This window comes from Malaclemys terrapin, chromosome 3 (assembly GCF_027887155.1).
Source record: "Malaclemys terrapin pileata isolate rMalTer1 chromosome 3, rMalTer1.hap1, whole genome shotgun sequence".
In the NCBI taxonomy this organism is placed as follows: Eukaryota; Metazoa; Chordata; order Testudines; family Emydidae; genus Malaclemys; species Malaclemys terrapin.
The window spans coordinates 177,329,371-177,343,855 of record NC_071507.1 but is presented as its reverse complement, the minus strand read 5'-3'; the positions used below and the strand labels follow the sequence as shown (position 1 = coordinate 177,343,855).

General features: G+C 42.5%; 1 protein-coding gene across 1 annotated transcript in view; it reads left to right on the top strand.

Moving 5' to 3' along the window:
- Window positions 1–14,485, top strand: part of ADAM17 (ADAM metallopeptidase domain 17) — a 65,227-nt gene that overhangs the window by 29,745 nt on the left and 20,997 nt on the right. The window contains exons 4-7 of the mRNA XM_054022609.1: window positions 868–956; window positions 3,649–3,817; window positions 4,610–4,740; window positions 13,034–13,123. Of these exons, the coding sequence (XP_053878584.1) occupies window positions 868–956; window positions 3,649–3,817; window positions 4,610–4,740; window positions 13,034–13,123 (479 nt within the window). The remainder of the gene's footprint in view (window positions 1–867; window positions 957–3,648; window positions 3,818–4,609; window positions 4,741–13,033; window positions 13,124–14,485) is intronic.

The window sequence follows — 14,485 nt, the reverse complement described above, 5'->3', positions numbered from 1 at the left end:
CTGTGGCTTCTGCTCTATTAAAAATGAGTGTTGACTTTAATTCCCATTGAGATCCTGGATTTTACAGTACTAGGAACTGAAGTCCTTTTCACAAAACAAGAACAGCCCAGCTAGTGGCAGTGCAACGTCGCTATCATGATAAAATGCCTCAAATCAGGTCTGGATAGATGACTCTTCTGGATGAAAGTGTTGCCCAGTCTTAAATCTTGGCACATCCACTGAGTATGGCAAGGATCGGCAACCTTTGGCACGCAGCCCACCAGGGTAAGCACCCTGGCGGGCCAGGCTGGTTTGTTTACCTGCCGCGTCCACAGGTTTGGCCGATCGCAGCTCTCACTGGCCACGGTTTGCTGCTCCAGGCCAATGGGGGCGGTGGGAAGCGGCGGCCAGCACATCCCTCGGCCCGCGCCACTTCCCGCAGCCCCCATTGGCCTGGGATGGCAAACACTGGGAGCCACAATCAGCTGAACCTGCGGACGCGGCTGGTAAACAAACTGGCCCAGCCCGCCAGGGTGCTTACCCTGGTGGGCTGCGTGCCAAAGGTTGCCAATCCCTGGAGTATGATGATGTTTGTTAATTGTTTATGTTGGTAAAAGGCTCCATAACCCATTACTAATCCCCTGGGCCACTCTGACCACCTTTGCCTAAAAAAAAGGCATCCTAGTGCACATCACTTTTGGATTGGAGACTGTGTTTTAACATGTCTCCCTGGATTTCCTGATAGCATAGCACAGGGCTTTAGAGTGAAAACTACTCTGGTCTTTACAGAGAAAGCAGTATTGATTTAAGAAGAGGGGATGCTATTTGCTAAATAGATCAGTCAGTTGTCACATCAGTTAACTTAATTTTTCTCATCTACATTTAAAGGTGAACACAATTCCAAGGTTACAGCGCACATAGGCGACGAAGACTTTACTGTAAGAATCAACACTGATGGCGAAGAATACAATGTAGAGGTACTGTTTGCTGTGAAAACAAGATTGAGAAAATAGGAACATCTTTGATGAAAAACAATACTATTTCCCTATTGCCACCCCAGCCACCTACACTTCTGTAGCTGAAAAAAACATTTTTTGGAGGGATGGGCTCTGACTGATTTTTTGTAAGCGTTACTTTTCCACACAGTCGTATTGAAAAATGCATGGTTCTAAGTACTGGCAGAAGCAACAGATTGTTGTTCCATACTGAATGCAGCATGTTTATGTAAATATACAGTGAGAAATTGTTTGTAGGAAAGCAGAATGTTCCTTATTAAAATTTGTGAGCCATTAAATGTGTAGACTACAACACAGGAATACTGAAAATAAGGCCATACAGGCATCTTGGCAATCTGATGGTGTAACAAACAACTTATCATTACAGTAGAACCTCAGAGTTATGAACACCTTGGGAATGGAGGTTGTTTGTAACTCTGAACAAAATGTTATGGTTGTTCTTTCAAAAGTTTACAACTGAACACGGACTTAGTAGGTTTTTGAAACTTAACTATGACAAAAATGCTGCTTTCCCTTTTTTTAGTAGTTTACATTTAACAATACTGTACTGTATTTGCTTTATATATATTTGTCTCTGCTGCTGCTTGATTGTATATTTCCAGTACCAAATGAGGTGTGTTGTTGACTGGTCAGTTCGTAACTCTGAGGTTCTACTGTACTTCAAACGACTTGAACATCATCAATAAATTATATCCTCAGTGGAATCCTTTGATGTGCATGAATTCCTTCTAGCTCACTGTTTGCTCAGTGTGTGTTGTGCCAGCACTTTAAAAGTGTGGGGTAACTACAAGGTCCAGGGCATCTGGTAAAACCACTTTAGGATTTACTATCTTAGATTCATTTATGCAGAAGAGTGAGTACCCACTTTAAAGTTTTGTTTTCGTATTGGGGAAGCATTTTTGAACAATGCATGTTTTCTAATGTGCTATTTGCTTTGTTCACTAATACAGAAGTAGGAGGTGTCAAAATTAAGTACATTCTTTTTATACTCTTTATGCTCTTAGTGCCCTCTTAAGATATATCAGTTAAAATGACATTTGTATTGACCAAGGAAAAGTGGTTGAAGAACAGCAATGTAACCTGTCATCCATGTAATATGGACTGACTAAATTTACTTTAGAATACTAAGTTTTAATTTTATTCTTTTAATATAAACTTATTCCTTATATAGACTTCGCTGCATCTATATATGTGTCCGGTGTCATCCCAGTTACACCTTACAATTAAAAAGGAGCAGAGTTTGTCAGATTCTTAGAGATGAGCCTTGATAAGTTATTTCTGCATCTAAATGTAAAGGAACATTTGCTAAAACTCTGAGGCTTTTCACCTCCATAGTAAAGATTTGTATCTGACAAACAAGAAAAAGCTTTTAAAAAGTAAGTTGGGTAACATTTGTAACATTAGAGACATACCAATGTCTTCTCTAGTAATGTGCTGTGCCTGTCTCCTACATAAGAAGGGACTTGGGGAGTTTTTAACGTTTTGGATTTGGCACTTAAACTTTTTTTTCTCCAGGGTTAGTTTGAAAATCTAGTATTTCATTCTTGTACTGTTTTGAGCTTCTGACATAACGCTGGGAATATCTATAAATATCTCACAAATAGACTATTAAATACTTCCATAAAGAGTTGTTTCTATGCAGTATATTTCCAGACAAAAAGTATGTTAAGAGTATGGAGGTTGACCATACATATTAGTAAGTTGGGGTAAAACACATTCTATGGATATTGCAGTTATCTCAAAACCAAGAGTTTAACTTTGGGTTTATAAACTTGAAAGAAATCCAATCATGTTAAGGAAGGGAAGTGCACAGTCAGGGTACCCAAACAGCCTTAATGCTGCACTGCAGTGACACCATGTGATTATGATTAAGACATTTTAGTGTTTGTGGTCCCAAATTAGATTAGACTGATTTTTAACAACACATTTTTCTTTTTTCCTTAATATGTCCTGTGAAAATTTGGGATTAATTTAGATGAGTTATGAGAGTTTAAAAAACTATACTTTATGCAGGCACAGTAATTTATTGTTACTAAAAGGGGGTTTTAATAACTATCTCCCAGTGTGCTACTGGGAAGGGAGGCTGAACTTGCACATGAAGTACCTGTGGACTCATGAAATATGCAGGTGTGCACTCATGTGTTCCATATGATCTATTATGGCTTATACTGAATGAGGCAGGGTTCTAAGTAGTAAATTTCCTACCTGTGCCCACCCCTGCAGTTCTTAGGACCATTGTGCGAGGAGAGACCTCTCAGCTTTCTTTTCTTACAAATAAACTTTTTTGAAAGTGCTGTTTTAAAGCTTCAAAAGTGGCTGCATAGTTCCCCTCCTTTTGATGAAGATGTAGATGGCTGCTGCTGCTTTGCCCATGGGGCAGTTAAGAAGATCTAAGAATTTTTTTTATCTGTTGACCATTTCTCAATGTAAGGAGTTGAATCCCGCTTGTGCTATTCATGCAAATAGTCCTACTGAAATCAGTAGAACTACTTGTGTGAGTAAAGTAGGTGGGACAAGGCCCTGAGTTCTATGTACACAGCTGTGGCTATTTTTAGTGGGACTTTTTGGCCATATTTATTAAATATGTAGAATCCTAGAAGCCCTTGCATGCACACTATACCTAAATCACTTGCATTTCTTGTATTACTTTTAGCCACTTTGGAGGTATATTGATAATACTCAAGATGAAAGACTCTTGGTCTACAGATCTGAAGATATTAAGGATTTCTCACGTTTACAGTCCCCCAAAGTATGTGGCTATTTAAAACATAAGGAAGAAGAATTACTGCCCGAAGGACTAGAGGGCAGCCATTTAAATGAAGGTGAGCATCCTGCTATTTAGAGTGAAATGCTTGAAACCTATTCATATAGCTACGTAGTAATGTAAGACTAGTATCTGGCCATGAGGCTTTCATGTTTAGAAAATTGTCTACTTTGCTATCTCTCTTATATCACTTTATAACTTTTAAAACTCATCGTTGCAGGGGAGGGCAAACACACCACCAAAGGCCATCATCAATTTGGGGGAAGGAGGATGCTCAGAAAGGATATTTGGCTCCTTCAAAGCACAGAACTGACCAATACAAGTCCCTCACCTTTACAATGATTTAATAGTTACCCGTTTTGCTTTAAAGGTCACCTGAAAATGGCTTTATGGGATTGTGCCTTGCTTTTGTCTCTTTATGATGTACAAAGAGAGGCTATATGGCATCTAGTTCTCTTCTCTAGAGAGTCTTTTGAGCCATGATTGACTCTATGTAGAGTTGGATCTAGCCCTTCTCTGCCAGAAGGGGGATTGGTAGAACATGGCGGGTTTAGATGGGAGGTTTGGTTAAGGGGAAAATGATGTGAAAGGCTTAGTTGACTGGCTGGAGAAATAAAGCTAGTTTTACTTTTTCCCTGTACAGTTTCACTGTTCTTCACTACTTTCCTAGAACAAATAGGTTGGAGGAGTATTAGGAAGACTTTTTATGCTTTCAGAGGGGTTACTCTTTTAAAAAAAAAAAAACAAACCCCAACTAATCACGTTATCAAATGGAAACTAAAGATGTTATTAATTGTCAAGGAATGTGTGTGTCTGATATATTTGTTTTTCACTTCAACATTCAAATCAGTGAACATCCTTCGGGAGAAAAGAGCCATTGCAGACCACTCCAAGAACACATGCAAGATATTAGTGGTGGCAGATCATCGCTTCTTCAAATATATGGGCCGCGGGGAGGAAAGCACAACTATTAATTACTTAGTAAGTATGTGACAGTCTGTTATTGTTTGCTAGAAGAAGTCACGCAAGCAGATACACTGCAGCTGGAAGCTGGTGCTATAGTAGTTAGAAAGCTAGCTTACTAGCTACCAGCTAGCTGGTGCTGTATTTAATGGTGAACTCTGAGTGCTGTTTACCTTGAGGAGTGTTAAATTAAGTTTTTTAAAAGAAATTATTTTGCACTGATGGCTAATGCTGCAATTAAATAAATCTTTGAGCAGAATATTTTTAAGCAACTCTTCTAACTTCTTTCATCCCCATCCCCCCTAAATGGGTTACATATTAAGATTTTCTCTAAGAATTGTCTTTTAACTCTAACTTTGTAGAATCATACAGATGCATTAATTTATGTTGTTGTTTGGCTTGTTTATCGTGAAGCTCTTCATTTAAAATCTACCAACAGTGACTATTTTTCCAGTTGTGTAACACTTCTGTCCAAAAGGATAGGTAGTTCACAGCCAGCCTCCTGCATAGTTATTTATAGCAAATCTAGAACATCTCTCCCTTCTAACCAGCTAGAAATATCAGGAAGAACCCGATAAACTTCTGTGGTAAGAAAAATGTGCACTTCTTAAAGAAGTATCAAAATAAGACCACCCAAATTCATTGTACGAATAAACATGAGTGCAACAGACAATTCTTCTTTGAGTAGTGTCCCTAGGTGTGCTTGCATCTCTGTGCTGCTGACCGGAGAACTTCTGTAGCAGGGTCTCCGAGGCCCGCAATGCACTGTCTCCCTTCGTGCCCCGTCACAAGGCTAGTGAGTGCATGCTGGCTAACCCCCCTCAGTTCCTTCTCAACCGCCCCCGGCTAGGGATGGAACTATTTGCAGTCTGTTGGGACCATTGCTTTTGATTTGCATCTCTGTAGTTAGCCTCCTAGTTCTTAGTTGTAGTTGTAGCATTTTCCCTTTTTCTTATCTTTTCTCCCTGAAAATCTGAAAAATAAAATAAGACTATTCCCCCCGTTGGGGACCCTTCCCCCAATGGGTATGTGTGGTTCATCGGGCTTCAAGAAGTGCCTCTCTTGCAAAGAGGCTATCCCTGTCACAGACCAGCACTGCCTGTGCATTTGCGACCTCGGGGAAGGCTACATTCAGGAAAAGTGTGATCTCTGCCAGCAGCTAGGCCCTGGTCTCATAAAGACAGAGAGCTCAGAAAGATTATTATTTTCATGGAGGCGGCTCTCCAGATCCACACCACGAATCACCTGGCAGACGTGAGTCTTCCCCACAGCCCTCAATATCTAAAGGCTCTGGGTTGAAGAAATAAGCCCCACTGACCTCTCTTACTAATCCTCGAAAAAGAGAGCGGGAAGTCCCTACAGTGAGCCCCGAGATAGCACGCTGAAAAGCATTTGTGGCTCTGTATCTTCAGTACTGTCGGCACCAAGACCATCTCAGACCAGTACCCATGACTCTCGAAAGTCCTCTGTGGCAAGTACTGTTGACAAGTCCATGAACCTGATGGGCACAGGCATCGAGTCAACGGCACCAAGGGATAAGGATAGGAGTAAGCACTCCTCTAAAAAGATATTCCTGGTATGCAATACTACATCGGTACCACCATCGATGCCTCATTGGGCATGAGAATGACCTATATGGACAAGATCTCCATTCCCCCTGGGCACTGCCAACAGCATTAGGTCAGTCGGTACCTCCAGAATTCTGAGACTCTGGGAACCTCCATGTATTGGACGTACCAGAGTCTCGTCTCTTCTCAGTGCTGGAACTGCCGCAGCGAGTCTTAAATGGCATGGGAGTCTTCCCTGCTGCCCTGACGTGCTCTCCTGCTCTTCAGTCAGGGCTCGCATAGCAAACCTGATGAGCTGGCATCACAGTACTCCCAGGCTCCTTTACAGTAGCTGGTAACAGCAGGGTCCTCGAGCATGCCCCCATGGCCTCACCACCACCATCTTGGTATGGCCACCCTTGGACACCATCACTGACCTCTATGCCACCAGCACCCCAGTGGCCAGACTGGGACCCTTGGGCTGCATATTGCCACCATGCCTCTTGAGCTTCCAGCCCCATCCAAGAACCCTTGAGGCACATCCCTTCAGCTGCAGCTTCCAGGCTTTGGAACCTCCGGAAGAAATCATGGAGGAACACAAGGGCGCTGCTGAGCAAGAAGTGACCCCAAGGACCATATCCTCCTCCCCGCCCCGGATGAGGCTGTCATGCATTCCCTGCCGTCTCTGGCAAATGCCTCTTCCAGGACCTGGCCAAAGAGTGGCGGACACTCTCCAAATATCACTAGAGGAAGTCAAGGACACCCACCATTGTCTCCTTGACATACTCCACTCCTCCTTTTCCTCAAAGATCACCCTACCCATTAACAAACCCATTCTGGACCCAGCAAGAATCATCTGGCAGACCCCAGGGTTGGTGGCACTGACCTGCAGGCAGGCAGACAAAAAATATTATGTCCCAGCATGGGAGACTGAGTTCCTCTTCTCCCACCATCCACTCAACTCCATTGTGGTTGACGCTGTTAATTCCCACTGATGAGGTCCACTCTCTATGGTAGGGACTGGAAGCGTTTTGGACGTTTTGGGGATGAAGGAGTACTCCTCTGCCACACTTTAGTTTCAAATCACCAATTACCAAGCCCTGACAGCAAAATAAGACTACATAAATTATTCAAAACTGAATGATTTTATTGAGCAGCCACGACCAATTCAAATTCATTATTCAGGCGGGACAGTTAGTAGCAAAAACAATGCTGCAATCTGCCCTCGATGCAGCCAACACAGTGGTAAGGTCCATCTCCACGGCAGTAGTGATTCGACGTGCATCATGGCTCTATCTCTCGGGCTTCCCGAAGGAGGTACAGTCAACCGTCTAAGACCTTCCCTTTGAAGGCACTAAACTTTTCATGGAAAAGACTGATGCCTCTTTTCACATCCTGAAAGATTCTCGAGCTGCTCTCCATTTGCTGGGTATCTACGTACCAGGGCAAAAGAGGACGTTTAGTCCGCAGCCGCAGCACAAACCACACACCTCCCAATATCTGAATCAATGCTACTACAAGCTGCAGAAGAAAAAGAATAAATTTTCGAGGTGTAACCATCTGGCCTGCAATCTTTCTCACCCTAGCCTTCTACGTCCAAACAATTCTGACACGTTGGTCGAGGTGTCAATAGACCACTTCCCCCAACAGCTACAACCGACCACCGCTATCCATCCATTTAGCCACCAGTTGGCAGTGTTCAACATCACCTGGAAACGTGCAACATCGGACCAATGGGTCCTTGAGATCATTCGCAATGGGTACTCTATTCATTTTACCTCCTTGCCCCCTCCACAACAACCTGCTTCAGGGACCCTTCTCACTAGAGTTTACTACAACAAGAGGTAGGTAGTCTCCTTCAGCTAGGAGACCTAGAACTAGTACCTCAACATCTATGGGGCAAAGAATTCTACTCTTGCTATTTCACAATACCCAACAAGAAAGGAAGTTGGAGACCTGTACTAGACCCCAGAGCTCTCAATAAGGTTGTCAAAGCTCAAAAATTCAAGATAGTCACTCTAGCAATGGTCATTCCAGTGTTGGAAGAGGGAGAACTCGCAGATGATTTCTCAGATTCATTCTAGGACAAGACCATTACTAGTACAGGGTACTCCCCTTCAGTCTATCATCAGCCCTGAGAATATTTTCCAAGGTTCTCTCAGTGGTGGCTGCACACTTACACGCCCAATGGATCATAATTTACCTTTATCTGGGCAACTGCCTCCTCAGACACTGGTCTCTCCAAGAGATTCATTGAATCACCAAACCTACAATGCATTTGTTTACAGAACTGGATTTACAGCTCAATGGCCAAAAATCCAGTGCAACACCTGGAATTCATAGGGGCTGACCTCAACTCGCTACAGGCCAGAGCTCTCCTACCTCAACACAGATTTCTCTCCCTGGCCACACTCATAGAGACCATTCCAAACAGCCTACAAATATCAGCCAAACACTGCCTCCAACTCCATGACTTTTCCTCATATCTTAGACTATGCACTGACCCTAAAAAGATCAGTGCTCTCTGAGCACACCTAGCAGCTATAACAGCCTTCCACCAACCACTAGAGGGGTATTCAGTGTGGTCACACCCAGCCATCAAAAGGTTCCTCCAGGATATAGTTAACCTCTTCCCCTAACCTCGACTTCCTACTCCCACATGGGACCTCAACCTGGTATGTGAAAGGATTGACTTCTAGGCCTCCTTTTGAACCCATGGCCACCTGTTCGCTTACATACCTCTTAATGAAAACAGCCTTCCTGATAGCAATCACCTCGGCTAGGAGAATAGGAGACTTAGTGGCTCTGATGGCACATCCCTCCTACATGGTATTCTTTCATGACAAGGTTACGTTCAGACCACACCTGAAATTCACTCCCAAGTTAACCTCCCTATTTCACATGAATCAATATTTTACCTTCCAACCTTTTATCCCAAGCCTCACCGACACAACAGGGAGGCTATACTACACACTCTAGATGTCAAAAGAGGCCTTACCTTCTGTCTGGACAGGATGAAGGTTTTCAGGAAGTTCCCAAGACTTTTCCTCTCTATTGCGGAAAGATCGAAGGGCTCAGCAGTATCAGCCCAAAGACTCTCCAAGTGGGTCTCCAACTGCATCAGACAATGTTACCAAGTTCGCAATATGACCCCTCCAGATACTATTCATACACCTCCACAAGGTCAATCTCCTCATCCATCGCCTTTTCCAAGAATGTCCCTGTCTCAGAGATCTGTAGAACGGTGACATGGGATCAGTCCACACTTTCACAGAACACTATGTGATCACTGGGGACTCCGTTTCCAATGCCATCTTCGGCCTGACTGTGCTGTCATCTGTAACTGACCCAACTCCAAAGTCCCAGCCCTCCTGTGGGAATGCTGCTTAGGAGTCAACCTACAGTGGATCACCCAGAGGGACACTACTTGAAGAAGTAGTTATTTGCCTTGTGTAGTAACAATGGTTCTTTAAGATGTGTGCCCCTGTGGGGTTCCACAACCCACCCACCTCCCCTCTGCTTCGGAGTCCTTGTCAATGGTTCTGCAGTAGAGAAGGAACTGAGGGGAGTTAGCCCATGCATGCTGACGAGCTTCGTGGCGGGGCACAAGGGGAGACAGCGCATGTGTGGGCCTAACGGACACTGCAACCAAAGTTCTCCAATCAGCAGTGCAGGGACACAAGCACACCTACAGTGGAGCACCCATAGGGACACCCATCTTGAAGAACTATCATTACTGTACAAGGTGTGTAACTTCTAACATTTTCTACCTGCCTAACTCCTGACTGGCTGCTAGTATATTACAGGGTGTACCATATTCTCCCCTTTGCCTTAGTGCACAATTAGCACATTCTTTCAGATAATGTCACAGTAGCTTAGTATGGAGTTGCCATTTGCAAATTTGTAGTTAAGGTAAGTAGAACAGACAAATGTCACCTGTAGGCTGAACTACTGTAACTAGCTCTAAAGATGCTACAGCTGGTGCACAGCACTGTAGCCTGTCTCATTGCCATGAGATGAGAGAGAACACGTTAGTGTCCATGCTTTGCAACCTAGACTGGCTCCTTATTACTAACAGATCCACTCAAGTTCCATGTTTTGACCTTCTGGACAGTCCTCACTGTCTTTATAATCTATGTCTGGTGCCTAGATAGAATAATAGAAATGGAGGGCCCTAAGGGACCTTGAGAGGTCAACTAATCTATTCTTCTGCACTGAGGCAGCACCAAATATACTTAGATCAACCCTGACAATTGCTTGTCTAACCTGTTATTTAAAACCTCCAATGACTGGAATTCCCTAGTGTCCCTTGGAAGCCTATTCTAGTGCTTAACTATCCTTACTAGGGAAAGCTTGCTAATTATAATCTAACCTAAATCTTCCTTGCTGCAGATTAAGCCTATTACTACTGGTCCTACCTTCAGTGGCCATGAAGAGAAATTGATTACCATACAAAACTCCTATTAATACACCCCAGAATTATATTAGCCTTTTTCACAATTGCATCACATTGTTGGCTCATATTTAATTTTCTGATCCACTGTAACATCCAGATCTGCAGTACTACTCCCCATTTTGTTTAGTCTTTCTTGAAATTCATCCTGTTGATTTCAGACCAATTCTCCAGTTTGTCAAGGTCATTTTGAACTCTAATCCTTTTCTCCAAAGTTCTTGCTACCCTATTCTGCTTGCTGCCATCTGGAAATTTTATAAGCAAATTCTCCACTCCATTACCCAATTCATTAATGAAAATATTGAATAGTATGTAACCCAGTACAGACCCTTGCAGAACTCCACTTGATATGCAATCCCAGTGTGACCGTGAACCATTGATAATTACTCTGAGTAAAGTTTTTCAACCACTTGTGCATCCATTTTGTAGTAATTCCATCCGGACCACATTTCCCTAGTTTGAGTGTGTCAAAATTTTTACTGAAATGAAAATAAATCACATCTATGGCTTCCCTCCACCATCTGCCAGGCCAGTAACCCTGTCAGAGAAGGAAAATGAGGTTGGTTTGACATGATTTGCTCTTGATAAATTCATGCTGGCCATTCCTTAAAACTCTGCTCTCCTCTAAGTGCTTCCAAATTGATTGTTTAATATTAGTTATGATATCTTTCCAGGTATCAAAGTTAGGCTGGCAGGTCTATAATTCCCTAGATCCTCTTTGTTCTCCTTTTTAAAGATAGGTGCTGTAGAAATGCTTAGATAATGCATATGGGAGGAAGGGCCTGCTCTTATTAGCTTCTTTGACTCCTTCTGTAGCCAAAATAAGTGACAAATGTGATCATATATAAGGCCAGCTCATTTGTAGGGAAGGAGTCCATTTCACTAGAAGAAAGCCGTTTGGAACAGTCTCTATGAATAGGGAAACATCTGCTTCTAATATGCCAGCAAAATTTGATTAAATGGATCTTAAAGAATGACATTACAAACAAAATGCCTTAAACTCTAAACTCGGCCAGGAGGAAGGGAGGGACATTTCAAGTATCACTATCGCTAGGTATTTTTTTTTCAGTTTTACTGTTAGAAGAATTTGAAACCCCCTTGGTTGAAGGGCAACTAAAATGATTATGGAACGGGTCCCATATGATGAGAGATTAAAGAGGCTAGGACTTTTCAGCTTGGAAAAGAGGAGACTAAGGGGGGATATGATAAAGGAATATAAGATTATGAGTGATGTGGAGAAAGTGAATAAGGAAAAGTTATTTACTTGTTCCCATAATGTAAGAACTAGGGGCCACCAAATGAAATTAATGGGCAGCAGGTTTAAAACAAATAAAAGGAGGTTCTTCACACAGCGCACAGTCAACTTGTGGAACTCCTTGCCTGGGGAGATTGTGAAGGTTAGGACTATAACAGAGTTTAAAAAAGAACCTCCATGAATTTATCCAGTTAAGTCCATTAATGGCTATTAGCCAGGATGGGTAAGGAATGGTGTCCCTAGCCTCTGTTTGTCAGAGGGTGGAGATGGATGGCAGGGAGAGATCACTTGATCATTACCTGTTAGGTTCACTCCCTCTGGGGCACCTGGCATTGGCCACTGTCGGTAGACAGGACGCTGGGCTGGATGGACCTTTGGTCTGACCCAGTACGGCCGTTCTTATGATTCTATTCTTCCCCTACCCTCCTAATCCCAAAACCAACCAACAACACTACTGTTCATCCTGAGTGAATTTGGAGGTGCTGTTCAGTAGAAACAGACATGCAAATTTCTGGATGAAGGATGTTGCTTGGAAGGGGAGGCCTGGGCTATAAAGAACAAAAGAGCCAGGAGAGAGGAGCAGATGCTCTGGAGCCCCAGCACCGAATGTACTGAGGAGGACAGCAATAGCTTATTGGCCAGCAGAGAGAGCCTGAACACCAGAATCGCTCAGTACTATACTTACTAGTTTTTTTTCTTTAAAAGCGATAGTGGAATGCTAGCATACGCATAAAGTATTTACCAAGATGATTTATTCTTAACCTTATGTTGCTTTTCCACTCCACTATACAAAATAATGGTAAATGGCAGAGTCTGCTATAGTTTGACTATGGAAAACTTTCAGGAAAACATTGTAAAACATCGTGGACCACTGCTCTGATGTTTTTTGGAACAGTATGCATCTCATAAAACACTCGTGTTTTATGAGGTGCAGTTTTGACTTGAAATGGGTGTTCACAGATACATATGCTACAGCTTTTTTTGGATATTTTGGACTATATTACATGATAAGAATTTGGATCTAAATAATGGTTTATGTTCCCCTTCTATGCATAGATTGAATTAATAGACAGAGTGGATGACATCTATCGAAATACCTCGTGGGACAACGGAAACCTGAAAGGATACGGCATACAAATAGAGCAGGTATTCACGGAGTCAATGCAAAGGGTTGTGAATCTTTGGCATTAGAGCATGTTCTGGATGTTATAAGTTCTGATTTTTAAAAAAAAATATATAAAATATATATAAATACACTTGGAGAGTGGGGTCTGGAATCCGAATACAAATAATCGGAATACCAATAATTATTAAATTGTTTACTTCCATCATACAAGTAGCCCCTTAAAAGCATCATCCTAGGTATTTTCATAGCTAAGTTTGTCTTGGTCCATCCTTTATCAGACACTTACAACTGTTGGAGAAAATTTCAGGCTGAGATTTGGCACATTTGATCTCTGTTGGAGAACTTTTTTTTGTTTAGTTATTGCTAAATTTGAAAAATGTATGGTTTTTTCATAAACATACTATTGTGCAAATGTTGTCACATACCCCAGTGGTGTTGGTGTTGTTCTGACAGAGCCCAAGAGCGTTCAAAGTGACCCACAATACAGATAAAAAGCCACAATTCCTCCTCTGAAGAGTAGCAACTAATTTCAGACATGCTGCAATGAATGGTGCTGGGGGTAACAAGCTGCTGTGGGGGTTGGAGGAGATGGGTGACATCAATAAGTTTATGTAGTAATTCTTGAAAATTAGAGCTCTGAGCGGCGGAATAATGTATTTAAAATAAATGGAAATCTTAGTGGGCTAATTTCTTGTAGGCATCATAAAAGTGGGTTTTAAAGAGGGCATGCCATGCTGTGTTGTGTACACTGAAGTAGAGGATTTTTCATAAGGAGTCATGACATCTGGCTCACTTTTTTGACCAGGTTACTTGTGGTCTTGCCTAATTTAGACAAATCTGATCTTAGAGCGCCGCTTTAAGCGTATCCCAACTAGATGTTCAAACCTGGGGGGAATGGCTGTTTTGACTCTATTCTCTGTTTGCTAATCTCAAAGTACTGTGCCCGAAGCCTGAAAATGTCAGGTGTGGAAATGGGCCACAATTGGGAAGGTCAGTGCAATCAGGTAGTCAGCATGTTGTTTCCTTCAGCCAACCAGGCAACGCTGTCTTAGGTGACTGCAGTTGCCCCTAATGATGGAAAGAGAGTTGGGGGGGAGTCCACCATGTTTTCTCCCTTCCATGACTTTGTGGGAAATTTACTTGTGACTTCCGCAGCCTTAATAATCATGTGACAAAAGATGAGGCAAAAATGCTATAAAGTAGGTTTTGTGTTGTTGCTGGAACCTTAATTCTGAATTCCTGGAATCTTTTGGGACTTATCTCCAATGTAAAATACATTTTTATTCTGAAAAGTGACTGTAAAAATGGCTCTTTGTGGTCCGGCTTTGTGTGTTGATGATTTCCATATCAAATGCAGTTTACAAGCCATTTCTATCAACCAG